The sequence below is a fragment of the Sphaerodactylus townsendi genome, linkage group LG07 (genome assembly GCF_021028975.2).
Source record: "Sphaerodactylus townsendi isolate TG3544 linkage group LG07, MPM_Stown_v2.3, whole genome shotgun sequence".
NCBI lineage: Eukaryota > Metazoa > Chordata > Lepidosauria > Squamata > Sphaerodactylidae > Sphaerodactylus > Sphaerodactylus townsendi.
In genome coordinates, this window is record NC_059431.1 from 39,673,986 (window position 1) to 39,700,993 (window position 27,008).

At 41.9% G+C, this 27,008-nt stretch overlaps 1 protein-coding gene across 5 annotated transcripts in view; it reads left to right on the top strand.

The window, feature by feature from the left end:
* The window catches only part of ATG10 (autophagy related 10), a 188,719-nt gene extending 166,495 nt beyond the window's left edge, over nt 1–22,224 (top strand). For all 5 annotated transcript variants that reach the window (XM_048503753.1, XM_048503754.1, XM_048503752.1 and 2 more), the window contains 3 exons: nt 18,549–18,646; nt 20,418–20,533; nt 21,185–22,224. In XM_048503753.1, coding sequence (XP_048359710.1) covers nt 18,549–18,646; nt 20,418–20,529 — 210 coding nt within the window. In that variant the 3' untranslated portion in view covers nt 20,530–20,533; nt 21,185–22,224. The remainder of the gene's footprint in view (nt 1–18,548; nt 18,647–20,417; nt 20,534–21,184) is intronic.
* Nucleotides 22,225–27,008: the final 4,784 nt, after the last annotated feature.

The window sequence follows — 27,008 nt, forward strand, 5'->3', positions numbered from 1 at the left end:
AAGATGGCCACTGCCACCATGAGTATTAAATCTCCCTTCTCCAGGGGAGCAAGAGAGCCTTAAAACTTTCTTACTGTACACAGAATTGACTGAGACATTGTTTCGCCTTCAGTTTAGACTGGTGTTTCTGTACAAACCGCTTGGTTAAGAGCCCTTTCCTAGGCATCTGCCTGTTTTGTGTTGCCTCTCCTTTGGGACTCAAGAGCAAATATTTTGTAGAATGACAAAAAGCCTAAATCCAGATTGCTTTCCAGTTGTTATTTGGAGTGTGATTTGAAGTGTTAGGTGTATTGCCCTGTTATAAATGAAGATGTATAATTTCTGAAAATTTTGAAGCTATGGGGGGGCAGGGCACAAAGGTTTGACGAAAAATTGAAATATATGCAACACTTACTTTCCTGTCATATCTAAATATATTTTACTACTTTAGCAACATAAAATGCATTGTTTATAAGCATATGAAGTTGTACTATGTAGTATATTAATTGAATTTAAAGTGTAAATGCCTTCATTTTATACATGTCAAATTACAAATATGCACAATACTGAAGGGAAGAAGAAGAGTTTGAATTTATACCCCCCCTTCTCTCCTGTAAGGAGACTTAAAGGGGCTTACAAACTCCTTTCCCTTCCTCTCCTTACAACAGACTGAGCAGAGAGAGTTCCAAGGAACTGTGGCTAACCCAAGGTCACCCAACAGGAATGCAGGAGTGCGGAAGCAATCTGATTTAGAAGAAGAAGAAGAAGAGTTTGGATTTATATCCCCCCTTTCTCTCCTGCAGGAGACTCAAAGGGGCTTACAATCTCCTTGCCCTTCCCCCCTCACAACAAATACCCTGTGAGGTAGGTGGGGCTGAGAGAGCTCCGAAGAACCGTGACTAGCCCAAGGTCACCCAGCTGGCGTGTGTGGGAGTGTACAGGCTAATCTGAATTCCCCAGATAAGCCTCCACAGCTCAGGCGGTCTGCTGGGAATCAAACCCGGTTCCTCCAGATTAGATACACGAGCTCTTAACCTCCTACGCCATTTACCATGTAAGACTCTGCCACTCATGTGGAGGAATGGGGAATGAAACCCGGTTCTCCAGATTAGAGTCCACTACACCATGCTGGCTCTCAAATTGCTGCTTCCCATGCCACTTTAGTACATGCATCAATTTTTATCTGGATAGGGGGGTGGGGAGGAGAGAGAGAATTTAAGGTAAGGAATTTAGTTGTGAAGAGTGGAAAAAGGGAAAAAAGTAGTGAGGAGCTGTGGAAGATCTGTGCAAGGGGAGAATTCAGGCAGGATGTGAGGAACAGGAGGGAAGAGGTCAGGTTAGTGACCATGTCCAGAAGAGGAGGAAATCACAGCACCAATTTTGTTGTATGAAATCAATTAATCACATTTACTGAAAGATCCTACCTTTTCCGCTCCACAGTTGCATGCTCTGGTGTTCTGTTCGACGGGCATGCTTCCAAACAAAAACTTTGCTACGTCTTACTTTCGGGGGATGTTTTGTATTTAGCACTTCAGCAAAACCTCTACTACGTCTTATTCTCAGGGGATGTCTTATTTTTGGAGAAACAGGGTATTTCAGTTGGTGACCAGAATTCGATCTTGGAAAGGAAGAATAATTCGGTCATATGAGAGATGTAAGAGTTAGCAATAGGATCAGGTCCAGGGTTGTGAGAGCCCTCTCTTTGTCTTGTAGGAGCTCAGCTGCCCTCTTGGGTCAAATAAGACATGACTCTGGCTTCTATTCAGAGGTTTTTTTTTACTTCCATAAGGTAGTTAACAGCAGTCCTGCAAGCTTGAGCCTCTGCATCTCATCACTCAACCTCCCTCTTGTCTTGTTTCCCTTTTATTCCTCTCAGGAGGTTCCCTCCCTCCTGGGAGCCTCCTGTTCCAGCCTCCCAGTGGCTGGCGACCTATCTGTCTTGCCCTGCCAGCCTGCTACTGATTCTATGATTCAACTGGCTCTTCAGCCTTTCCAGCTTTCTCCCTGATTGCAGCCTGACTGGTGCTGTGCCAACCCCACCTCTTTCTCTAAGGCTGCAGTGGACTGTTGATTGCAACTTGGCCAGGGCTTTGTGTCTCCGCCCTTTTCCCTGTAACTGCTGCTAAGGTCATTTCTCTGCAGTTTCTCCCGAGCCCTGGCTTTCTGGAGGTTTCTCCTCCTGCTGATAAGTCCAAGGTTGGGGCTGCTAGTTCTGGGGTGCTCCGGGGTCCCTGGGTAGGCACCTGTGACAAGGAGAGGGATGGAACAAGCTGCATGATGCTGGGAGGCAGCCCCGCCCTGAACAAGGGAGAAATTCAAAGTGAAGGTTCATGGGTTTTTATTTTCATATTTTCATGACTTGGAGGATTTGTCAGATGGGCCTTCTGTTACTGATGAGTGCACACAAGATTTTCTTTATATTGTGCTTTTCATTCACTAGCTCATGATACTTATTATGGGCGACCTAGTTTGTTATTTTAATTCACAAACTGGAAAGACATATACACTATTAACTTCTTAATTTAAGAGTTTTAAAGTTCACAGACTGCAAGAATTGGAAATCCTTTGTTTTCTATTATCCCACTTTTGACTGCACTAAATCTTGTGCAATCTCATTTTCTTCATCCTTGCACACTTACGTGGTTGTCTTGCACCTTCAGTCAGTCTTAACAAACTCAGAACAGATTTTTAAACAGGCATTTATTAAAATGACATGCAAAATTACTTAAATTTGGAAGACTAAATTAATTTTATTTTGGCACATGTTGAAAAATGTATCATCTGTTTATTTGCCAGTTCTAAGACCCAAAGTCTTGTCTGCCAATTTTCCATTACAAACTTTTCTTACAACTTTTAATGAGTTACAAAACAAAAACAAAAGGATTCAATAAATGCAAAAATATGAGACACTGAATCAAGGCAACAGAGGCAATCATACAACCAGGCAGTTATTCACAGAACTAACACATTAATAACCCACAACAACTTTTATTGAAGAAGTGAATTTAAGAAGTCACAACATGAACAAAAAAAGAACCAGGTAGCTTGTGTAGACTATGGCCCTTTCTGGATGGGCCAATAAAAGTGGGGGAAGGGTGTGTTACATGAACCCACCCTGGCCCCTTCGTACAGCTGGCTGTCCCGTGGACAGCCAGTGCGTTGGCCAGGGTGTGTGCTTTTGCACAGAGGTGCATTTTTCCTTTTTCCTTTCCTTTTTCTTGTTTCCCTGTCTGCCTGTGAAGCACAGCTTCTAAGGCAGGCAGGACCGACCCCCCAGGACCATGATTTGGCCTATTTCCCCTGCGTGGCTCCACAGATGGGTGCCAGGGAAGGGGTTATCACATTATGTGCAACTTTTGTTTTTAATGCGGCTCACAGTCATGGCTGTTAGCTGTGTTAAAATGAAAGAATCACACATAACACGATTCTCGTTTAACCCACCTTACGGCCAATAGTGCAGGTGAGGGACGAGTTAGACCTCTGTTAGGGGCGGGAACTGTGCCAAGTTCCTGCCCAACATGGGTTTTTTTCCCATGGTTATCCCAGGTTTATTCGCCCATGTGGAAAGGGCCTATGTTTGAGAGACACCAATCTCCTATGATCAATGGTCTACTTGCTTTTTTACAACTAGCAGTAAAGATTGTTGTATGAACAAATACAATGAGCTCTAGAAAGCTGTTGGTGGGAACAGAAGGCTATTGATGGGGAGGTTATTGATGGAGAGGGAAAACTCTGTCTGCCTTTCATCCCCTCTTGGTCCTGTGTCACCAGCTCCCTCCTTTTCTTTCTCCTGTTCCCAGACAAACAGCCTGGCTTCCCATCTCTCCATCTTCACAAGCACCCTGCTGGTACTCTTCCTCCTTTGCAAAGTTGGATCCCAGCTTTGCAAAGGGAGGGGGAGCCAGCAGGGTGTCTGTGAAGATGGGGAGAGTTCTCCCCAAATCCATAAGCATTCCCCATTTGCAAAGCTGAATCCAGGCTTTGCAAAGTGGAGGAAGTCACCAGGATGCCTGTAAAGGTGGAGAGAGTTCTTCCCATCTCCATAGGCATTCCTTCCGCTGTTTGCAAAGCCAGGATCCCAGCTTGGCAAGGGTGGGGAGCTAGCTAGTACTGAATGTTTGCTTGAGAATTACAGTCACTTGTAGGGCTGGTGTCCCTCCCATTAAGAAGCAATGCGTAGATCTATTCATTACTTTCAATCATGGGAAACTACCCTCCGGAGGAATGGTCTACCTTTAATTTAGAAACAATTGGTAGAGGCCAGGTCTACTGCAGAGGGCAGGTCTACCTGGTAATTTCATTCATGGTTAGATGATCCTCATGCTCCTGGGTTGGGGGGCAGCCGGGTGGGGGGTTGGCCGAGCAGGCAGGAGAGCACCTTTCCATCACTGCCCCACTGGGCCTTGCTTGCTCTTGGGGGTGAGGGCAGGTGAGGGATTCGCCAGGCTGCTGCTGGGCCAGACGGAAAGGCACCTTGCTGCCACTGCCTTGTGGGGCTTCTAGCTGAAGGGGAGGATGAGTGAGGGATTGGCTGGGCTTCTGCTGGGCCAGATGGAAAGGCACCTTGCTGCCACTGTCTTGCTGGGCTCTGCTAGCTGAAGGGGAAGGATGAGTGAGGGATTGGCTGGGCTGCTGCTGGGCCAGACGGAAAGGCACCTTGCTGCCACTGCATTGCTGGGCCCTGCTAGCTCCTGCGTCTGGGGGGAGGATGGGTGGGGCATAGGCTATGGAATGCAGCAGGGCCAATCGCCATGTAGGACTCACTTCCACACATGACTTGGCAGGAACTGTGTCCTACGTGGCAATTTGTTGGAAGTGAGTTGTCACCATGTGTTCCATCATGTTATGGACTACAGTTCTGGCAGGGGATGATGGGAACTGTAGTCCATTATATCTGGAGGGCCACGAGTTTGACACTTGTGTCTTAGGATATCTGACCTAAACCATATTGTATATTCTTTTAAAATGTGATTTATTCTGAATTTCTTCTTGAGGTTAAAGAATGAAATGTGTCAGTGGACCCATGCAATTCAAGACATAAACATTTTGTTTTATCATTTTAAAAGAGAGATCTTCTGAAAGCTAACCTCTTCCCTCTCACCCCCGTGAAGCATACTTAAGTGATAATGTTTATTAGCACATAAAAGGCAGATGCTGACACTGTCTACTGATTTACATTGTGAGACTACATAAAGTTGGTAGAGAAAACTATTAGTTTTATGAATTACACACACACACACACACACACACACACACACACACACACACACACACAAAAGATTGCATTAATTTGATTTGTGTTGATTTCACTTCTTTAAATTGATTGATATGATCTTTTAATCTTGGGGCGCAGATGGGAAAATGAAGGCATGCTTTTAATCAAATGACTGTTCCTTTTCTTTCCCCTTTTTTCTGGGAAATAAATGTGTATTATTTCTTAAATCTTCTCTTGGCCTGGAAAACGGCTGAGGTCTCAGATGGTATTTTTTGAAAAGTTCAAGCACAAACATTTTCTGCTGCCCTTGATAAAAGTCTTGACATCCCTCTATGAATGATTTTCATCAAAGTTACATCATGCAAACTAGATATGGCAGAGGATGTTTTGGACAACAATCCCTTTGCACTATAGAAGAAATGGAGAGGCCATAAATGCTGTGATGGATGCTCCAAAGCAGTTTAATGTAGCACTGGAGAAAATAGAAGCCATTACTACTGGAGGAGCTCCAGTTATGACAGGGAAAATAAATGGTGCTGTTACAGGAAATGTACCAACATCAAAATACCTGCTGTTTGGGGGAAGGGAAGTAAAATATACAATACAAACTATCCAGAACTAATTACCTTGCTGTATCCATTACCCAAAAGTGACATTTGTTGTTAATTGAAATTTGACATGGATAATATTTCACATATTATTTTAAGCTGCATCTCACTGTGTGCTTGCTTATAAAAAATTGTATAAGCCCAATATTATGCAAGGTCCAGTTTGTTATTGGTGAAGTTTCAAAATCTGGCTATTTGCTTCTTTGTGAAATGGAAGTATTTCATATTTTTTCATACTGAGGTATGGTAGAAGTGACACTATTTAGTCAATCATAAAATAAGTATAACAGGCCTGAAACCAGAAAGATTTGTCCTAGGTGAATGTATCCACTGCATTAAGCTACAGAAGGGAACTTGACATACAGTTTAATTTTTCAGGCCATCAGACTGCCAGTGTTGGGCTGCAGCTAACTATTCCTATTTTCAGACCGTGGAACAAAAAAGGAGTTCTATTAACAATTGTTGTCTTGCTTATCTTCTCTCTAGAGGTTGTGCTGTAGCAGCATAAAAATAAGTTTTCTCCTGTATTTCAGCCACAGTTACATTATTTTGTCTAAAGCCTATGTGCTATGCAGACTTCTTTGGATAAATTGAATATTTGAATAAAAACAGAATAGAATAGAATAGAATCTTTATTGGCCAAGTGTGATTGGACACACAAGGAATTTGTCTCCGGTGCATATGCTCTCAGTGTACATAAAAGAAAAATACATTTGTCAAGAATCATAGGGTACAGCACTTAATCATAAGGTACAGCACTTAATGATTGTCATATAGGTCTAGTAAGCAATCAGGAAACAATCAGTAGTAATGAAAACATAAAATGTAAAATCATAAAATAAAATAAAATGTCAGCACAGGCTATAGTCATACAGTCATAAGTGGGAGGAGATGGGTAATAGGAATGATGAAAAAAGTAGTGCAGTAATTATATAATAAGTATATAATAAATAAGTTTAACATTATTTGAGGGAATTATTTTGTTTTAACAGAGTGATGGCATTGAGGAAAAAACTGTTCTTATGTCTAGTTGTCTTGGTGTGCAGTGCTCTGTAGCGGCGTTTAGAGGTAAGAGTTAAGAAACAGTTTATGTCCAGGATCACGAGGGGTCAGTAAATATTTTCACACAGCCCTTTTTTTGACCCGTGCAGTATACAGGTCCTCAATGGAAGGCAGGTTAGCAGCAATTGTTTTTTTCTGCAGTTCTGATTATTCTCTGAAGTCTGTGTCGATCTTGTTGGGTTGCAGAACCAAACCACACAGTTATAGAGGTGCAGATGACAGACTCAATGATTCCTCTGTAGAACTGTATCAGCAGCTCCTTGGGCAGTTTGAGCTTCCTGAGTTGGCGCCTTAGAAAGAACATTCTTTGTTGTGCTTTTTTTTGATGACATTTTTGATATTAGGTGACCATTTTAGGTCATGAGATATGATGGAGCCTAGAAATTTAAAGGTCTCTACTATTGATACTGTGTTGTCTAGTATTGTGAGAGGAGGTAGGATGGGAGGGTTTCTCCTGAAATCTACCACCATTTCTACGGTTTTAAGTGTGTTCAGTTCTAGATTGTTCCAGTGGCACCACGAGGCTAGTTGTTCAACCTCCCGTCTGTATCCGGTTTCATCGTTGTCTCGAATGAGACCAATCACTGTTGTATCATCTGCAAATTTCAGTATTTTAACAGATGGATCGTTTGAGATGCAGTCATTGGTATACAGAGAGAAGAGAAGTGGTGAAAGTACACAGCCTTGCGGGGCCCCTGTGCTCATTTTACAGGTGTCTGATGTAATTTTTCCTAGCTTCACCTGCTGTTTCCTATCTGTTAGGAAGCTTGTGATCCACTTACAAATATGCTCAGGTACTGCTAGCTGATTTAGTTTGGTTAGAAGAATGTCCGGTCTGATAGTATTGAATGCTGAACTAAAGTCAACAAAGAGGACCCTTGCATAGGTCTTTGGCGATTCAAGATGCTGTAGGATATAGTGCAAAGCCATATTAACAGCATCGTCTGTCGATCTGTTTGCTCGGTATGCAAATTGCAAGGGTCCAACAGTGGATCCGTGATGGTTTTCAAATGGTACATCACTAGCCTTTCAAAAGTTTTCATAACTACAGATGTTAGAGCAACTGGTCTGTAGTCGTTCAGTTCCTTGATGGAAGGCTTCTTCGGCACTGGGACGATAGTGCAGTGTTTGAAGCAGGAAGGAACATAGCACATCTCTAGTGATTTGTTGAAGATTTGGGTGAAAATGGGGGCCAATTGGACAGCACAGACTTTTAAGCAAGAAGGTGTTATCTTGTCTGGGCCTGGTGCTTTTCCAGGCTTCTGTCTGTGAAATAGATCTTGCACTTCCTTTTCTGAGATCACCAGGGGTTGTAAACCCAATGAAATGGGTTCAGTTGTAGGAAGTTTGGCTATTGTTGGTTGGCTATTTTGGTTGGCTATTGTTGGTTGGAAGTTTGGCTATTGTTGGTATTAAATAACTTGTGTCATCATCTCATCATGTGATTTGTTGCATTAGCAGAAGCTTATGTCTGGAGAGTTGTGGAAGCCGTGTGTGTTTGTGTGTGTGGTGATTGTCTGGAAGTGAGTTGGGCATGGCAACTGGTTGGAAGGGAGTTGTCAACATTTGTAGCCTTTCATATAATAGGATCAGCTTTCATGAGTTAGAGCTCACATCATTAGATGCTTTGGAGTACTTGTGCATATGAAAGCTTATGCAGGAATAAATTGTGTTAGTCATTAAGGTACCCTATAGGTTAATCTGTGTGCTCCAGTGGAAACGGGGTTAGGACCAGTGGCAGAGGTCCTTCCCCCCACCCCCATATACGAGCGGAGACCTGGTTGCACCCCGGGGGGATGAGTCAGCAGCTCTGTAAACAAACGCCGAGTTCCCTACGATCTGGAGAAGAGGCGGAGGAAACCGGGACATTCCAACAGGGCAGGGGGTTGAGGTCGGTGGCAGACGACACCCCCCCACTCCCTGGTTTCGCCCGAAATCCAGCTGAATCTACAGTGGTGGAGCCGGGAGTTTTGCAATTGGAGACGGCAGTGAGAGAGCCAGACAGACTATGCTTGGGGACATTTATTTTAATCAATGAGCATCTGAGCCCAGACCTGCCAGGGACAACTATTGGCAGGAACATTTCATCAGCTATCTCATTAATTGAGCTACAGATCTGGGAACTGGTGGCAGCAGCTCCCATTTTGGGCTATGATTCTGATCTAGTGCCCTCTCCTGCCCCCTCCCCGGTGAATGATGACGTGGACGATGGCCATTCGCTCCTGAGACAATTAACCCTCCTACCTGTGCTACTCTCTGTGGTGTGGCAGCTTATACTGGGATACCAGCTGTAGCCCACTGAAGTGAGAGCTCTGGGCAACTATATAAGCTGGCAGCACAGACATCTCTGTTGGCTCTTGTTGCTGTATTGTCACCTGCGCTTGCTACCTGTGGTAATCCCATCGCGGCTGCTATCTTTACCTATTAGTATTTGTAACTGTAGTAGATTAGCTTAGAGATAGAGAGGGTGTTAATGTTGAGTATTTTGTAAAAGCTTTAGGATGATTTTTTTAGTTTTTTAGTCCAGTTTATATTGTAATATTGTATTAATATTGTAGTAAGACTAGAGTCCCACTTGTAGTGGAGGGAGAGTCTATTAGGCTTTGATTAGATAATGGAGGAGAGGATGGGGGGGGGGGGGGAGAAGAAGGGGCACCAGGGTTGGGGCTGAGGATCCCAGTTTTAATGGAATGGACGGGTAAATACAGCGGTGGCCGGCGGCCATATGATAGACAGCTGGCTTGGAGAAATGGATATGCTCGCTCGGCTTTCTGACCTCCGACCTATCCCCTAGGAGCGCAGGGATGGACAGGTTCAGGGATACTCTGCTTAGCCCCTGGTAGTTGATCTAATGCCAGGTCCATAAACAATAAGACCGCCAGTTCTCCGGGATTTTCTCGGAGATCTGCAAGTGGGACCTAGCTTGTGTCACGAAACCTGGGTCCGTGAAGGGTGAGACCGTTGCTCTGAGCGAGAGTCCCACACCACCTCAGGTTTCTGCGTGCGGCTCCACTCAGTCTCGAACTCCAGGGCCAGGGGGGCTGGCGTGGCAATGTTCATCCGCCAATTCCATCCCCTTCAGGGCAGTCCCCGTCGAGATCCACTGGCATGGAGTGTAGTCGGCCTACACAAGTGGTTGGCCACGGAGAGGTTGGCCCCTATCCTTCTGGTGTACCCGATGCGCCCTAAGCGCATCGAGGGACGGCTGACCTTCATGCGGTTGCTTGCTGGAGGTGGTGGCCCGACTGGGCGTTGCTATGTTTTCCCAGACTTATTATTGTCTTGGGTGATCTCAAGCGTCCATGTCGACACCGCCTCTTGTATGGCGACTCGCGGACCTGGTGTCATCCATGAAAGCGACACTGGGCCTCTCCTTAATAAATTCTGGCCCCACGCATGAGGCCGGTCCTGCACGCTGGATTCGTGTGGCTCTTTTGGGTGAGGGGGTGAAAACTCTGGTGCGTATCACTCTACAGACAGAGTGCCATGGTCCGACCACTATGCCCCTGAAGCTGCGGCTGGACATGCCCACACTACTTCCCTGTCTGAGGGCGACGGGCCGATTTTTGCCACGCCAGCGGAAGGAGACTTATGGATCCAATTGGTTTCCTGAATGCTCTGCGGGACCCTGAACCTGCCGGCACACTTCGATTGAGCAGGTGGAGGATTTGAGAACTCCCGCCTCTCTGATGCCATCGAGAACTGTTGCCTCCCCGGCGTCCTCTGCGCCCCGCTCAAAGGCAGGCTCCGTGGTATCACGGAGGAGCCGCCACATGAAACGGGTGCTCAGGCGTCTAGAAGCGAAAAGTGTGGAGGAAATCTGCGTGGCATGAAGCTGCCGCGAACATCTTATAGGGCGTTTATGAAAGCCTATGAGATATGGCGTGACGAAAGGGAAGGCGCTAAGAAGGGCCTTCTTCTCCCTCCTCTCTCGCATCTGCTAGCTCTCGCCCGGCACAATTATTCCCAAGGATAATTCGATCTTTGACCTCTTTATCAGAGGGTTCTACAAATCATGGATTGGTTGTTAGCTGTGAGGCTGTTATGAGCTTTTTCAAGCCCAGATAAAGTCGCGTCGCTCCGCCAGGACCTTCCGGCCAATCCTTAACTACAATGTAGGCGAACTGGAGGTGCCCTTGCCGTCTTCAGGCCCTAGTTTGGCCCAGTTTTCCCTGCTCTCTGAAGCCGCTGTTGACAGGGCCCTGGCTGCTGTTAGACCTACTACCTGTCCTCTGGAGCCGTGCCCTTCCTGGCGGATGAAAGCGTGCGGGGAGGAGCTACGACCCCATCTGTTGAAGATCATCAATGACTCCCTGGAGCAAAGGAGTCTTTCCAGATGGGTTGAAGGAGGCGGTGGTCCGCCCGCTCTTAGAAAGACCATCCTTAGATCCTGGAGATCTGGCCAATTTGCCCCGTCTCGAATCTTTCGTTTCTGGGGAAGGTAATTGAGAGAGTGGTGTTGGAGCAGCTTCAGGGCTTTCTGGATGACACATCGACCTTCGATCCCTTCCAGTCCGGCTTCCGTGCTGGGCATGGGACGGAGGCGGTTCTCCTCGCTGTCACAGATACGGCTCCGTATGCAGCTAGACCGAGGCGGATCGGCGCTGCTGGTGTTGTTAGATCTCACGCGAAGCGTTTGATATGGTCGATCCACGACCTTTTGACCCACCGCCTGGCCGCTTCCGGGGTTTGGGGCACTGTCCTTCAGTGGATTGCCTCGTTCCTCCGAGGGCGTAGTCAGCTTAAGTGTGGTGTGGGGACAAAGCTTACCGGAGGTGCCCGCTTCATTGCGGTGTGCCTCAGGGGGCATTAACTGTCCCCACTGTTATTTAACATCTATATCTGACCGCTTGATCAGCTGGTACGGAGCTTTGGGCTGATCTGCCATCAGTACGCTGATGACACTCAGCTCATTCTGTTGATGGAGGGGGGAGCTGCCGCTGCCCCTGCAGCTCTACAGCAATGTTTGGAGGCGGTCGCTGGTTGATTACAACAGAGCAGGTTAAAACTTAATCCATCGAAGACGGAGATCCTTTGGCTTGGTCGTGGGGGTGAGATTGGGGATTTCCAGCCGCCGGTGTGGGAGGGGGCCATATTGGCACCGACCCTCCGTTCGCAGCCTGGGGGTCCACCTGGATTAGATCTCTTTCAATGGAGACCCAGGTGGCCCATATAACCCGGTTGCGTTTTCCATCTTCGACAGGCCGTCGGCTGGCCCCTTTCTCTCCAACACTGACCTAGCCACTGTGATCCATGCAGCGGTCACCTCCAGACTGGACTATTGTAACTTCGCTCTCGCGGGCCTTCCCTTGCGCCTGATCCGGAAACTGAAATTGGTCCAACATGCGGCGGCCCGGTTTGCTCACAGGGGTGCCTTTCGTGAACACATCTCCCCTGTGTTGCGCCACCTGCATTGGTTACCTATTGAATTCCGAATCATGTTCAAGGTGTGGGTGTTGACCTTTAAGGCCCTCGTACCTTCGGGACCGCATTACCCCATATGTCCCGGCTCGTCCTCTGCGATCAGCAGAGGCGAATCTACTGGAGATCCCTGGCCCCTTGATGACGCGGCTGGCCTCCACACGGGCCAGGGCCTTCACAGCCCTGGCACCGGCCTGGTGGAACACATTACCACCAGCTATTCGGGCCCTGCGGGACCTTGGAGAGTTCCGCAGGGCCTGTAAAACCGAATTATTCCACCGGGCCTTTGGAGAGTCCAGCTGCCGATAATGCCCCGCCCTGCTAGTAGGGTCCCCTAACATCATTGGGACCCCTCCTCATTTTTGGAAGAGGGTGGTATATGGGTCTCGCGGGCCCTATTGTAGAATGTACCTGTTTTAAGATTTTTATGTTTTTTGTATGATTTTATGTTGTTCACCGCCCTGAGCCCTCCGGGGATAGGGCGGTATAGCAAGTTTAATAAATAATAATAATAATAATAATAAACAAAGCAGGAGTCCAGTGGTACCTTAAAGACTAAAACTATGTATTTCTGCATACACTTTCATATGCACAAGCACTCTAATGCATCTAATGATGTGAGCTCTGGCTCATGAAAGCTTATCTTGTTATATGAAAGGCTACCTGTGGTGGCAACAACTCACTTCCAGCCAGTTGCCTCACACAACTCACTTCCAGTCAATTGCCATACACCCAGCTTGGGGGCGGGGCTTACACAGAATGTGTAAAACAACACAAACAAAACAACAGAATGTGGTGGATTCCCACAGTGCTGAATAATTACAGTCACTGTACTGTCTGCAGCTGTCTGAGGAAGAGCAGGTGTAGGCATCAGCCGCTCCCTGTGGGAGGGTCACAACCCTGGTGGCTACAACTGCGCTGTTAACAATACAGGCATCCTGGAAGGGGAGCAGGTGTCTGGGAACAGAGAGAAGGAGGAGGAAGGAGCTGGTGACACAGGGCCAACGGATGACAAAAAGCAGGAGAGGTTGTGGGCACATTTTACCCTTGCATGCTGATCCAGGCATCCAGGAAGAGAAGAAGGACAAGGAGGGAACTGGTAATGCTGGACCAAGGGGGAGGAAAGGCAAGAGGGGTTGGCCTCTCCAGTGGGCAGTAACCCACCAACAGTTTTCTAGAGCCCACTTTATTTGTTGGTACAACAGGCTTTATTGCTTGTGCTGTAATAAATGTTAATTTTAAAGATACCACTGGACTTCTTTCTTTCGTTCTTGATTGATTGATTGATCGATCGATCGATCAATTACATTTTAGGCCACTGTTCCTCATGCAGGCTTAGGGCAGCTTACAACTTATAAAATCATGAATTAAAGACCATTAGATTATAAAACATTCCCTGATTTAGGGCTAAGCCATAAATAGACCAATAACCAGGTGGGGACTTTTAGAGCAAATACATCTTCTCTAACCCTGTTAAAATTCTACAGAGGGGACCAGAAGCAAGTTGTTGTTGACTGAGCATAGAGCCTGCCAGGGGACATATGGGGAGAGGAGGTCCCATAGATACTGTGGCCTTAGACTATTTAAAACTTTAAGGGTGAGTACCAGAACCTTGAGTCTGATTCAATAGTCCACTCACAATCTATTCAGTTGGTGAAGCACGGGTTGTATACATGCATGCCATGGGGTTCCTATAAGGACCCGCACTGCCACATTTTGTACAAGTTGGAGCTTCTGAAGCAGACCCGAGGGCAGCCCTGTGTAGTTGCAGTAGTCTAGTCTGGAGGTCACTGATGCATAGGTTACTTTAGCTAAATCAGGCTGGGATAGGTAGGGCACCCAAAGCCTCACCTGGTAAAGATGGTAAAAAAGCTGGTGGGTCGCAAGGGTGACTTGAGCTTCCATAGTTAAGGAAGCATCAAGTATCACACCAAGGTGTTAGTTGCATGCAATCAAGAGTTGGTAGTTGGCAAACTTAGATGGATTTAGCTTCAGCTGGCTCTGCTTTCACCATTTTCCCACAGGCTCCACATGGCTGGCCAAAACATCTGGAGTGGTTTCTGGATGATTGCCCATCAACTGGAATAGCTGCGTGTTATCCGCATATTGTTGACACCCAAGTCTGAAACTTTAGATTAACCTGGCAAGAGGATGCATAGAGATGTTATTTTTATTAGGCCAGAAAAATTGGTCAAGAGATAAAGGAAGGACTTATAAGCCTTTGTTTTATGCCTTTTGGTTTAAGAATATGTTAGGTGAACAGTCCGATGCTTTCAGACTCAGCTGTGTGCTGGAGACTTACATTTTATTTTATTTTTATCTTACCAAAGCTATTCAGAAGACATTTTTTTAACAAACCAGAAAGTTGATGACCACCACACCAGTTCAAAACCTTTGCTCTTTACTATTACTGACTTTTTTAAAAAGTAACACGTTTTTGTATCACTTTTTTGAGCTACATGCTACAGTTATTTTTTATTTTTATGACTGAAAAACCTTATTTTGTTGTTTTCTTGTATTTCCTGGATTGGCTTTTATTATATTATATTACTGATAGATTGATTTAACTGGCTTGGAACTGAACACCACCTTGGGAATACTGTTGGCATTGCAACATACAAGTTTCTCAAATAGATAAATGTGCAGTGTTTCTAAGTCTGCAGCCAGCAAAATAGTGATCTTAGATGAATGTTCATACGATGCATTATCTAAACATGGCTGGGTGAGGCAGGACAAGCATTCAGCTGGGTTCTCTGGTCAGCCTCTGTTTAGGACCAGTTTCAGGGATCAACAAAGTGACAGTGATATATAAGGATACAATTTAGAGCAGGGAAGTGCCCACATTATGTATAGGTTTGGTATATCCACTCGATTTAAATTTTGAAAGGTTAAATAAGACTATTATTCAGCAAGCCTTTGAGGAAGATGATTTTTTTTAAAAAACACGATGTGATCATTGAAACCTGCTGCTGTTAACGGATTCGTAACTTATTTATGCATCTTTTAAAATTAATTGATTAATTTCTATTGATTGGATTTTATGTTTTTAAATTATCATTAGCCACCTTGAGGCTTTTAAAGCAAATGGCAGGATATAAATTGAAAAGTAAATAATTAATAAAGGGCTTACAATCCACAGCAGGGTAATTTGTTGCACATCTCAAGACAAACTTTTTAAAATACTTGAGATGCTTTTGTAATAGTTTCTCTCCCCTAGCATGCAGCATTTTGCAATCAGATTCCTTAGCTGGATCAGGTTCTATGGGCATCTCCTCTTTGACCAATGTACATTGATTTTAGCATATTAAAGAGACAGTCATTGCTGCTCCCGTTAGAGATCTGGGCCACATTTTGCCACTTTTGAATCCTCGGCTCTTTAGTAGCAGCATCAAGATAAAAAGGAACGGGGGAGGGGGGAGAAGAAGAGCAGCCTCCCACTGTCACCACTTGTACCCAGTCCTTTTGGGGCTCAAGCCACCCACTTGCACACTCCCTGTCTGGGTCTTGGGCAGTTGGCTTTATAATGGCCATTCATACCTGCCCTGTCAAGGTCTTGACACCTGGCTCTGCAGCAACACCTACTTGCACTTGACCCATCCTTGGCTTGGCTTGAAGCAGCAGCATCTCACTCCTGCCTCGTTTGGGTTCATGAAGCCAGCGTCAGTGGCAGCTTCCCCCTGCCTTTCTTAAGGGGATGACGCATTCTTAAACTTTCCCTCAACTTTATTGAAACAGGTTATTTTATCAGACCTCAGTCTTATTCTTATGCTTGGAATTTATATTGTAACCCTGGCAGCTACACTCTGTAATTAAGTTCCCCTACTATATGATCAGTTGGAATGCCATAGGGTCAACTCATTCTCTTCGGTCAGTTTAGTTCTTCATTATTCTGGTAGAGTATATAGAAAGGAGGCTATTTAATGCGAGTTTTGATTATGTAAATACTGTCAATTAATTTCCTAAGGCTTTGTCTAATAATACTTTTTAGCTACTGTGAACATGGTCAAAATTTGGACCAGGGACCTAGCAATCAACTATGTTTTTCATGATCAGTTCCCTAAACGGCTAACTTTTAAAAAATAATACTTACTGTATTTGCAATGATTATCAGTTTACTTCAGCCTGCTGTTTAATTGCTTTAACATTGGATGTACATCAGTCTTCTTAATAGTTCACTACAAAGAAGCATGGTTAAACTCACCATGTAAAAGCCTTAGATCGCTTCGGACTCTTGTGCTTTCTTCCAAGACACCTAACACAGAGAAGGAATTAAAGTGGTAACCCTAGATGATGTTTCAGATATTCTTTTAAGTGTGTGACTTCCCTGCATAGCCCTGGTTCAGACAAAATTTGGTCCATAAATAATGAATTATGCCTTGCTGAAAGAATGATTTGAATAATCAGCATGATTTGTCCCTGGGTCTACCAGAGGTAAGACAGATCACTCACCATCCAAATGAGAGGATATTCCAGAAACTGATATTCTCTGGTACAAGCGAGAGTGCATTCTAGATTCTTTGGGATTGGCCTCCCATCAAAGAGGGAGGCAAGGCCAACTTCTTAATGAGTTTCCTTCACTGGAGTAGGATTCTGCTCCTCGCTGCCAGCTCTGTCTCATGCCAAGGATGAAGAGTTTGGTATGAGCATTGTAGAGATCAGTCATACAGCTTGGAGCTTAGGAAAAACTACTCAGACTATAAATTCATGCAAAGATGTTTCCATCTTTTATCGATAGTAGTGAACTGATGCTGTTCTGTATTGTTTATAGACTGTCAAACTGAACAAAAACATATTATTCCACTCAGCCATTAAACTAAATCAGTAATGTGTGAAAATACTTCTAGTAAAAGCAGATTGTTGGGAGAAAATGTGGATTGGAACTGACAACAAAAGATTTACCAATGACAATATAATGACGAACACATATTATAAAGCAAATATTTACACTGATTTTAACAGGAACTGGCAATAGGCTTGTCACAATTTAAGAGCCTGTTTTGCCCTCAGACCTTCATTTTCATTCTTGTAATATCTTCTTTTACAGTGAGATTTAATGGCTAGGCTGATGGAGCAGGATCTGGGAAACCCAGGTTCAAATCCCCACTTTGTCAAGAAAGCTTTCTTGGTGATTTTGGGCCTGCCCTTACCATTCTCCCCCCCCGCCCAACTCTCCCCCCCGCCCGTTTTTGAAGCAGGGCTCTTGTCCAGAACGATTCAGCTTTAGGTCAAAGATTCCCATCAGCCAAATAGATTTGCAGGATTGCTGTTTTTGGGGGTCACCTGTAATGAAATAGTTCCACTTCAGATGCCTGTGTAAAAGTTTATACCTTTACATGGTGAATGTTGGATTTGCCTTTTTTTTTGCCATCAAGTCACATCTGACTTATGGCGAACCCATAGAACTTAAGGTAAGAGATGTTTGCAGGTGGTTTGCCATTGGCTTCCTCCACAACACACTCTTAGTATTTCTTGCAAGTCTCTTATCCAAAGACCAACCAGGGTCAACGGTGAGAGTATGTGATTGATCCATCGTCACCCCAGCAAGCTTCCATGGTGCAAATGAGTGTTTTTCCTAGTTCAACATCTTAGCTACTATACAACTTTGGTTCTTAGTTTGGAAATACTCAGCGGTTAAAGTAAAATCATATTTATAGGTAGTCTAAAGGCTGCAAGACAAGTTTCCCCTTCTAAATTCTAGTGTGCAAAGATTGTCAGATAGATATGTAGATAAAGTTAGCCAGAAGAACAAAAGACCCTTGCCTATAACATCCTGAGGGTTAAGGGTTACGTACACAAACTGGAACCAAGAGTTTGCAACATTAGCAGAGAAATTGCTTCTTATATTCACCATTTTTTAGCTAACTGCTAAGATAGGCCTGCAGAAATTAGATAAATGAATTCAAACACTGGTGGTATTTTTGTTAATTTTAAAATTATTTTTTTTCATTTCAAACAAGTTAGCATTGTTTGTGACATTGTCTATTTAGAATATCTATTTGTGTAAAGTTGTAGAAAGTTATAACTCTTCTTAGACTACGTTGTAAGTCTGTGGAGTCATAAGATAAACGTATCACCTATCAATAGATGAACCAAGACTTGGAATTATTGCATAATCTTGGGAAGTTGATACAATTTGAACTCAGTTTCTCCTCGGTAAAATAGGAAACTTAAAGAACTTGCCCTATGGGGTTGTAATGAGGACAAATGTAATAATATAAACTACTTTGTTCATTAAAAATTAACAAGGATGTGCTTCTTTTCAGGAACATCCATTACTTGGACAGCCATTCTTTGTACTTCATCCCTGTCGAACAAATGAATTTATGGCTTCAATGTTATCCACTTCACATAAAGCAAACAGGTGAGGAGCTGCTAGATGCGAATTGACTACCTAGGTTATTATACCCCCTCCTAAAACGCACAACAAATGCAAGTGAATTTTGTAAATAAATTTGTGGTGGTGAATGATTTCCTGTAAGTTTTTTGTAGCCAGACAAAATCTGGCTAAATTACAATTTCTTAATCTTGTTAATGTGCCTCCCTCTAATAAACTTGGTAGTGTGGAAAACTGTCTAGTGCTTAGATTTCTTGTCTCAGTTGTAAACCTAGCGATTCTGGAGTACTGTGGTTAGATGTTAAATTGTGGATCTTAATTATCATCTGGGCTTAATTGTTAGAAATAAACTGTTAGAAATAACAGCCTTCTTTAAATCCACCTAGAATTTTTCTTCCAGGGGAGTTGTTCATAGTCCAGGTCAAACAAGCCCTGATTTTGTCCAAGGCAAGATTTTAATAACTAAGTAGAAGTGATCCAATTTAGAGGATGTGGCCTTCACAACTACTATAATTGTATCAACATCAATCAAAGGCAACAAAACCAAAATTATCCACACAAACCTTACCAGATGGTGCTTTTGTCATCTAATAGTCAACTAAAATGGAGTTAAGTTCAAAACTGATCAGACAGCTTTTATCTTCCTTATACTATAATGCTAGAGCTCTATTTGAACGGTAGGGGAAGAGGACTTCAGGGAGCATCCCCTATACGAAACTCCCAGAAGTTGCATATTCCAGTCTCCTACTAAGGAGTCTTCTCTGTCTTGTTACCAGCCTAGCATTTTGTCAAAAGTCAGTGACCCAGCCTTTGAGTTGCAGCATCCCTGAGCAAGTGAATCTGAATCAGAACTCACAGACATAAAAGTTAATTAAAGTTTTATTGAAGAAATTGCTAATTAAACTCAGGCTTAAAACACAGTGAAACACAGTATTGCAGCTTAATGACACAAAGAAAATAATAAAGGCTTACTCTCTACTTAACACAGTCAGATCTTACAAGCAGAAGGCAGTTCAGTTGGTTTCATGACATGTGCAGAGTTCCAGCAGTAATTATGAAAAAGGGTGGTGAGGGAAAAGGAAAGTGGAACGGAGAATACAGTTTACAGTATAGGCACTAATTTATGGCTTTTGTCATCTGCAATACGTGACCTATGCCCATCCAATCAGCACACTTGGATCACAACTTTCAAGACCCATCTAGGAGTAAAATCCCACTTCCCTCACAGACAGTGAAACTCTCTCAGATTGTTACACGCCAGATGCTTCCAGTTAACTCTGATGACACAACAAAGGTTCTAAGACTGGACTGTGGTCTTGAATAGATGAGGACTCACAAACAGGTTTGCACTTGTGAACCAAACTTTCACGAACAAAATTTCACAGATGTTAGCTCTCAAAATGAACACTTTCCTTTCTGAAACCAGTTCGATCTATCGGCCTCCAGAGGGGATCATCCTCTCTGGGTCTCACATTTTTGGAACAAGAGTTTCAGGACCATCATTTCTGAGCATGTCCTTAGCAATACAGCTTGAAGAAGGCCCCAATCCTTGAGCATTTGGCTGACTAGTTTACATATTCTCAATTAAAAGTGGTACAACACAATAGTGAGCTGTATTAACTGAAGGATCAGAACTGCCACTGAGATTTTTTTTCTCCTTAGACTGTATAATATACGACTATAATGTAACAATTGTTTTTAAAATTAATTGATAGCTGTTCAAAATGGTGCCCAAACTTCTTAAATACTGCTATGATATATTACATTTTTTCAGTGTAGCTTATTCTCTCTTTTGTAGGAGTACAAATTACATCATCTCATGGCTGAGTATTGTAGGTCCAGTGGTGGGTCTCCATCTACCTTTGATTTATGCAAAAGTAAATTCTGAGCAGACCACAAGTGCTGATTAAAGAGGTAAAATAGATCTTACATGAAATTGGTAACTGGAAAATATTTTTGCTCTTATTCTTGTGAATGTTAAAATTTCTCCTAAAAGTGCTTTCACGCACGTGTGCTGAATAATGCACTTTCAGTCCACCTTTAATGTACTTTGCAACAGGATTTTGTTGTGTGAGACAGAAAAATCCACTTGCAAACAATCACTACAGTGCATTAAAAGTAGGTTAAAAGGTAGATTATTTAGCATGTGTGAAAGCACCCTACTCTTCAAATCTTGTAGGAAACAAAACTATTTTTGTTCATATCTGTATTGCTTTTACATAAACACTTTTTGGTGCCTGTTTAATTTTGCCCTTATTCATTCTTAACCTTTCATTTCAAAAATAGGTTTTATTTTTGTTGTACTATTTATATTGTTGATTTTGTATGTATACTTTAACTGTAAAAAAATATTTTCAAAAATTGTTTGAGCAGCTGAGCACAGGAGGGAGGGTGGGATGCCCTCTCACGAATCTTGCAGGCCTCCACTTGTAACCTGTCTAATAGCTTAGAAAAGTCACAAAATCAGGACTGACATCATATAATTACACATTACTCTAGCAATACTCAAGTGTTTATCTTTGGATTCTTCCACAATTTAATTACTTTTGGGTATTGTTATTGCAGGTTCCAAAGAATGAAGAATGGTGAATGGTAACACAGAGGTTTGCAGAGGTAGCAACAACTTCACGGTGAACAAGATACCTTACAAGATATCTTACAAGATACCTCAGCACATTGGATTGGATTGACACAATTGTTTCTATGACAACAAATAATTGGTTTTCAATATGAGGGAAGTCCCATCAGAAAGCAAATGAACATTCATGTGGTGGTTCTGTGGGCTAATGATCTGTAGGAAAAGGATCTGAAGTGATGGAATCACCAATTCCTTCTTTTCCCATTATAGTTTACACAGTTGGCTGAAAGGGAATAACTATATGCAGAATTTTCGCCTTCCTACTATTTTAGTTTTTCAGATTTATTCACACAGTAGTAAGTACTTCACACATTTCATAAGACATTTTTGTGGAGCAAACAACATGAAATCCCTATGTTGGACGAAATCTGTTGGAAGGTGCTGGAGGTGACTTCTGTGACTGTTATTGCCTATATTCTGTCCCACCTGGAGGCAGGTGGAGCTATTTTAAAGCCCATATACAGGTAACATGGCATCTTTTTTTTGGCAGATAAAGTGCAACTTCAGAGAGAAGATTTGAATTATAGGAGAGGGTTACATAGCTTTTCTCCCAGTGGCCCTTCGCCAATTGTTTGATTATTCTGGCATTGTAGTCTTCAGATGCAAACTGAAATTCCAAAGAGCTCAGTAACTTTTATTAAGCTCAATAGATAGAAGGCAGCCTTTTCATAATTTCAGAAAACATCTTTATTTTCTTTTGAACTAATTATTGTTGGATTAAATCAACATTTGGGTGTACCATGCTTGATATCATATCTTTACCAAGGCAAATCCTCACTGAGCAAATTTCATCCAGCTAATGATGAGAGTAACCACAATGTGTGTCACAGTAATACTAAAGCATGATGTTCAAGTCAACCAGTTTCAATTCGACTTCTCCTCACCAAACTTTTGTTATTTAATTTGCTTAGCAGATGGAATCAAATTATATCTAAAGTCATATTAAACTGTATATTTAAATGATAAACAGAATAAATGTTTATATATATATATTTTAAATAAATACTTAGATGTACCTTTGATTAACTTTTTACCTTGTTGATTAGTAAAAAATGCAATGGGTGAAGTTAGATACTTGATAGGTGGTTTTTGGAAGGATCTTTTGTTAGGTGAGGGTACATGTTCTGTCTTTAACTTGATCTTAACTCATACAAATTTGACAGTGAAGAAATTGAGATTTTTAAAGGTATTCTATTTCTTGGCTCCATCATCAACCGAAAGGGAAACTGCATCCAAGAAATCAGGAGATTGAGATTGGGAAGGGCATCCATGAAGAAACTAAAAAAAAGATTCTTAAGTTTAAGGTTGTATCACTGGTGACAAGATCAAGATAATTCATACCATATTATTCTCTATTACTATGTATGTGTGTGAAAGATGGACTATGAAGAAAGCTGACCTGAAGAAAGTTGATTCCTTTGAAACGTAGTTTTGGAGGGGCTTTTTTAATATACCATGGCCTGCTGAAAAGATGCATCAGTGGGTTCTAGATCAAATTGAGCCTGAACTCACTCTAGAAGCTAAAATGACTAAAGTGAAGATGTTTAGTCAAATCAGACTTTGGCCACATTCAGAAAAAACAAGACTCCCTGGAAAAGAAAATAATACTAAGAAGAAGGCAACAGGAAAATAACAACAACAACAACAACAACAACAACAACAACTACTACTACTACTACTAGTACTACTACTACTACTACTACTACTACTACTACTACTATTATTATTATTATTATTATTATTAGGATTTATACCGCCCCTTTCTCTCCTGTAGGAGACTCAAAGGGGCTTACAATCTCCTTGCCCTTCCCCCCTCACAACAAACACCCTGTGAGGTGGGTGGGGCTGAGAGAGCTCCGAAAAGCTGTGATTAGCCCAAGGTCACCCAGCTGGTGTGTGTTGAAGTGCACAGGCTAATCTGAATTCCCCAGATAAGCCTCCACAGCTCAAGCGGCAGAGTGGGGAATCAAACCCGGTTCCTCCCGATTAGAATGCACCTGTTCTTAACCACTACGCCTCCTTAACCACTGCTGCTCCTAGAAGACCCAGCAAGAGATTGGCTCAATCATGGAAGCCACAGTCCTCAGTTTGCAAGATGTAAGTAAGGCTGATAACAGTAGGACATTTTGGAAGTCATTAATTCATAGGGTCACCATTAGTCAGAAGTGACTTGATGACACTTAACATACTCAACATTAATCTTTGGTTGCATATATTTGTTTCTTTGTTGTTAATTAGGACCATTGGGAATAACAAACCAGATGGCTGACTTTAGTAGTCCAAATTTCTCTATAAACTAGATTAGGAAAAAGCATTGCCCTATAGTATACATAATCATATACAGGAATCCAAATGCATTATCTCTGATATTCCTAATTAACAAACTAAAAGAGATACTTAGTTCGTATTTTGAAAAAAATACATTGGGATGTTCAGTGCTTTGGTCATGCATATCATTTAATTCAGATGATTGAGGAAGGCTTCATGGGTGAAATGTGCGGTTTGGTTTACAGGCATTTTATCATATTTAGAATTGTGCCTGGTCTTAGGAAAGATAATTGTGACATTCCCATGTGTACAAGTTCAATTTTACTAAAAATGTTTTTTTACACTAGTTGAAGATATCTATATGTGTAACCGAAGACTGATGTTTTTAGTTTTTAGTAGGTATAATTTGATAAAAGTTTTTGGAATATAATTTTAGCTTTTTAAAAAATTGACAGTGATAATTCTATATGTAAGTATATTTTTCAGCCTTTTTTGATTACCTGTGTGGGGAACAAACATGCCCCTCTGGAAAATGAAACAATAGCACCACCTTCCCCAAAGAAAATAACTAATCTCATCTCAGAAGACCCGTTTTTTGTCTGCAAGGAGCACCAATTCAACAGCATTTTTTCCTATCCTAGCAGCCTGCTTGGCTTGGAAGCTCCCAGCTTTTTGTGGCTGACCCTGTTCACATGATAACTATTTTGTGAAGGTGCTCAAAGTCACAGCTGACTTATGGTAACCCAGTAGGGTTTCCAAGAGACTAACAGAGGTGGTTTGCTTCCTCTGCATAGCAACCATTTCTGTAGTGGTCTCCCATTTAAATCTGGGCTATCCAGGTCAAGGCATGGTACATATTACTGTTCCCTTAAAAGTATAATCATTCACTGGCTTAACACAGTTGAGAACTGCTGAGGCTGAGGGTAATTTTATTTTATTTTTTATATCCTACATCTCCTTTTGGAATTGGAATTTTAATTTTGCCTCAAAGCAGCTTATACAAGTTACAATTGAATATTATAATTCCAAACCTATTAAATAAAAACAGAGATATCATCACTACCACCAGCAGCTTCATATCCCAATCAAAGCCTTGGCAAAAAAAAATGGCTTGGAACTATGTCCTGAAATTTTCTAAAGACAGAGCTCCCCTTGATTTTTCAGGCAGCCTGTTCCACAAAATGTGAGCTATAATGAAAAAGGCAAAGGTTCTGATGCAGTGGTTCTCAACCTGTGGATCGCAACCCTTTTGGGGGTCGAACGACCCTTTCACAGGGGTCGCCTAAGACTCTCTGCATCAGTGTTCTCCATCTGTAAAATGGATAAATGTTAGGGTTGGGGGTGACCACAACATGAGGAACTGTATTAAAGGGTCGCGGCATTAGGAAGGTTCAGAACCACTGCCAGGGCTACTTTCGGTGGGGGAATAGCTAGTAGGTGGCAACCTGAAAGTGTAGTTTGTGCTTAGGAGGAGACATTCCTTTAGACATTTGGATTCTAGGCCATGAAAAGAGAACCAGCACCTTTAACTGGACTCAAAAACAAACTGGCAGTGTTTTAAAACAAATGGTGGACCAAATACAGCTGATAAAAGGTAATCTTGACCACTAAGCCAACCTACTTGAACCACTGAATAGGATTTCGGAGTGTGTGATTTGAATGCCCCTTTTTTTTCTGTTTGCATTTCTCCATGTCTAAAAAGCAAAATAAAGCAGTCTGGACAAGCAAATATATGATTTGTGCAAGTAGTGAAATTCAGCTTCATTACCAAAGAGTTTATTAGCTTAAAACTTTGATTTTTATAAAAAAAGAGAATATAACTAATCTTTTGTAATACCAACATGTGTGCTGTATTCTTTGTTTTTAAAGGAGAAAGAAAATGCTACTATTTTATGTGATATATTTTGGAGGGTGATATGCTTGGCACAGTTCCATTCTTCAGCTGGTTCAGGAGAGTTCAGCCAGTCAGGTGGGATTTTCCATATAATTATTTTTATGGTTGTTGATGTTGTACACCGCCCTGAGCCCTTCGGGGGAGGGCGGTATAAAAATGAAATAATAAATAAATAAAATAAATAAAATAATTATCAGGAATTCACCAAGTGGCATAAAGCCATGTTTCCAGAGGAAAATCAACTCTTGCTTTTAGTCACATGAGGCGGAGAAGAAAATGTCACATTTAGTAGTGAAGAATGATAGGACACAGTATATTTAAAGTTAATGTTATTTTTAATATTTATTATATGTAAAATAGTCATTCGTGTAATAATTTTCTAAGATACATAATTCAGTCATACTTGATGTGGAACCAAACTGAAATAACACTTACTTAAAGAGACATGGGAATATAAGACTGTAGTGATTTTGGGTGCAGTCCTCCTTCTCAAAGATGTGGAAGAATAGAACTTCCATTCCTTCTAATAATGCTTTTTCTTCTGAAAAATTTCCATTTCTCAAGACTCATTGTTTCATTAAATTTAATAACAAATGAATGGATGCAATTACCAGTACAGTATTGAACATGGTTGGCAGTTTCAAAGTTGTAATTATTTTTTTTCCAGGTGATTTTCCCAAATTGTGTGAGAAAGTATAGGATATTTTATTAGTTTTAAGGCTTTGTGCATGTGTGGAACAAACCACAAAAACATCCATTAACACAAAATTTAAAAATCAAGTTCTGAATTCACCTATTGTTTGTGTAGGTCAAAACAAAACACAGTAAAAAAATTCTTACTCATATATCTCCTTGCACATAATGGAAGAGATATTTAAGCACCAGTTTGATGTGGAATTAACAAGTGATGCTACTTTCAGGACTGTGGCTTTAATAGTCTAGAAATACCCTAAAATACATAAGTATATTAAAATGTTACAGTTACTGTTAATTGGGCTTATAAAGTGAACAAAAAGCTGTGATTGCAGTGGGGTAAGGATATCAGTGTGTGTGTGTACATAGCCAACTTATGTTTTTGTAAATGTATAAGTAACCACAAAGAAGTTCTAGGGAGTTACTTACATCAGTATAAGTGGTATGTGAATCATTCTGTTAGGCTTGCATGTAGCTGAGATACTTCGGAAATAATTAACCCATTATTTTCAGGGAAAAGTTACTTGCCAAGTCCATCTTTTTTACCTTGCAAGTTTAGTGATGACACAGTAGTTCAGAACATGGGCAGTTAAGCAAGTTAGATTACAATGTGTTATTGCTGCTTGCAATAACAATGGGAAAATACAACCTGCTAACAAAGATGATTTCTGCCAATAAGACCTTTATTAGTTATGTCATATGTAGAGACATTGCATTTCAACCATGAGATTCAAATACTGGAATATTAAAATATCCAATAAAACTAAGTAGAATTTAAAAAATACAAATCTTATAAAAATATATGACTACATTCTTTAAATAATTAAATCAGACTAGTTAAAATAAGATCAATTAGAAAACTGTCCTCTTTCATTTACTACTTCAGCTAAAAAGGG